We start from the raw sequence: 2,422 nt of genomic DNA on the forward strand, positions 1-2,422 counted from the left end.
GGAAGGTGGCCCTGCCCATGGCAGGGGGTTGGAATGGGATGATTCCCAACGTCCCTTCCCTCCCAGCCCATTCCATGCCCCCAGACTCACCCGTCCAGCCGCACGTCGGGCAGGCTGCGGTTGAGGGCGATCAGGTCACTGGCCATCAGGTTGAACTGGTTGATCTTAAACAGCTCCTTCATCTTCTCCTGCTCGTCCTTGGGAATGAGCACAGCCTTTCCCATCTCTCCTGGCCCTTCCTGGTTCCGGGAAATAACGGCTGCAACACAAACAGCAAAAAGCCACTTCCAGCTGGGCGGTGTCGGATTTATCCGGCGGGGTTTGGTGTTCAACAAGGAATGCTAAAACCCAATAAACCCACACATTTTCCCTGCTCCACTGGGAGGTTTTCTCTCCCTCCAGATCCAACACCTGGTTTTACTCTGAGATGATTAAACCCCCCAGATTTGTTCACCTGCAGCTCTTGGCCGTAATCACAACAACAATAAATGACAATTCCCAAGAGATTTCCAGCAGGATCACAGAGCCCAGCACCAGAAGCTGTGCTGTGAGAACCTGCAGACAGAAAACGTTTGGAAATCACTTCTATGGACCCTGGAAACACCTAAAGAACATGTATATTAATCGAATTTTAACCAATCCCTTTTATTTTTTATTCAGTTTTAATTCCCAGGCATGTAACAGCACAAGCCCATCCTGGTAAATAATTAAACAATCTTCAGTGACAGAGAGGAAATTATAATATTCCAACCCTACAGAGGGTCTTTTACATCTTATTAGAGATTATTTTGGGGAAATATTTGTATTTTGAATTTTAAGGAAAACCACAGTATCACCTCATATAAGCACAGGAAAATAAACAAGATACATTCTGCCTTTTTAGGGAACAGCAGAGGGAAAGAAAGGAAAAATCCCATGTGCAGAAATAATTATAATATTCCCTCCCAGCGGCACTTCCAAATGGTTTGGGCTGTGAGATGAATTCTCTGAGATAAAATTCTGTCTGGTTTGTTAAAATAAATAAATTTTAATAAATTTTAATAAAATAAATTTTAATATTATTCTATTAATGTTATAGAGAATTTTATATACTTATGTTGATTGTATTAGTAAATAACCAGTTAATTATTTAATATTTATATATATATATATATACATAATTTTTTTTAAATGACATTAAGTAGCAGTGCAGTCACAAATTCCAGTCCCAACTCCAGGTGAGAGGGATCACCAGCTCTGCTCAGACATGGAAAGAGGGATGTGCCAACCCCAACCCATGTTAACCCCCCAGCCCCCATCCCAAGGGAATCCCATTGGATACAACAGTCCCTGGAGTCCCCACGTTAAGATTCCAGGTCTATCCCAAAGCAGTTCCACCTTTGCTGTAATCACAGCAGGAGTGAGGAATTCCGTGCTGTTGCAGCACATCCAGGTGCTGCTCCTGATCCAGGGGAAGGATAAAATCCATGAATGAGTGTGGAATGACTTCCTGACCGCCCCAGGTTCCCGGGGTGTTCCTATTCCGGCTCAGGGATGCACAGGGATGGGATGCACAGGGATGGAAACCCAGCCCTGCCCTCTGTGCCCCATTCCATGTGCAGGGTTATCGGGGTTATTCCCGGCTCAGAGCCAAAGGGCAGCTCCTGCAGGAGAAGGATAAGGGAGAAAAACCAACATTTGGGGTGAAAAAGCAACAAAAACCCAGCAAGGACCGTAAATCCTTGGATCTGCCCGGCATTGCCGGGCGTGTTTGGGCAGCAGCCCCCGGGCAGTGCCTGTGCTGAATTGTTAAACAAATTGAAGGCTTTGAAACCTACCGAGCTTGGCTTTTTTCCCCCTCTCTTTATCTCGAATTCCGTGCTCTCTATTCCCCACTGCCCCGCAGACCTGGAGCTTGCACCGAGCCCTTGGGAGGGGCTGTTTGCATTTCCAAAGGAGCTCCGGCGGTGCTGACAGATGATGAAAAATGGCTGCAGGCAGAAAGCTGGAAAACCAGCATTTCCATTCCTCGTGGGCACCCCTGGAGTCAGCTCCCTGCTCCCCTGTGCTCCGGGATGGGCAGCAGGAGAGGAGCTGCTCGGCCCTGGCCTTGCAGGTAAAGCTGCTTCTGGGGGATGGATTTGCTTTTAAATAATAAAAATAGGCACTCTTCCAAAATATTTGCAATTCCCTTCAGCACTTTAAAGAGGAGAAGTGCTGAATCACTGCTCCCTGGTGCAACTAGTGCATGGAATTAAGGGAGATGTCTCCTTGGAAAAGTGGGAAGTGTGTGCAGCTCCCCCTGGAATTGCACAGGGGGTACAAGGTGTACAGCTCCTTGCAGGGATTACTTTGGTTTCAAAACCATGAAAAATCAGCCCAGAAGAAGAGTTTGCCTGCAAAGTAAAACAGCCTTGTTTGCTTTGCTAGGAATTTATGGATT

General features: G+C 46.5%; 1 protein-coding gene across 1 annotated transcript in view; it reads right to left on the reverse strand.

Annotated features, from left to right (window-relative positions):
• The window catches only part of GALNT13 (polypeptide N-acetylgalactosaminyltransferase 13), a 24,135-nt gene that overhangs the window by 9,087 nt on the left and 12,626 nt on the right, over nt 1-2,422 (reverse strand). Inside the window, exon 2 of the mRNA XM_029962184.1 lies at nt 91-259. Coding sequence (XP_029818044.1) covers nt 91-259 — 169 coding nt within the window. The remainder of the gene's footprint in view (nt 1-90; nt 260-2,422) is intronic.

The sequence above is a fragment of the Manacus vitellinus genome, unplaced genomic scaffold (genome assembly GCF_001715985.3).
Source record: "Manacus vitellinus isolate BGI_N305 unplaced genomic scaffold, ASM171598v3 scaffold_43_pilon, whole genome shotgun sequence".
Lineage (NCBI taxonomy): Eukaryota > Metazoa > Chordata > Aves > Passeriformes > Pipridae > Manacus > Manacus vitellinus.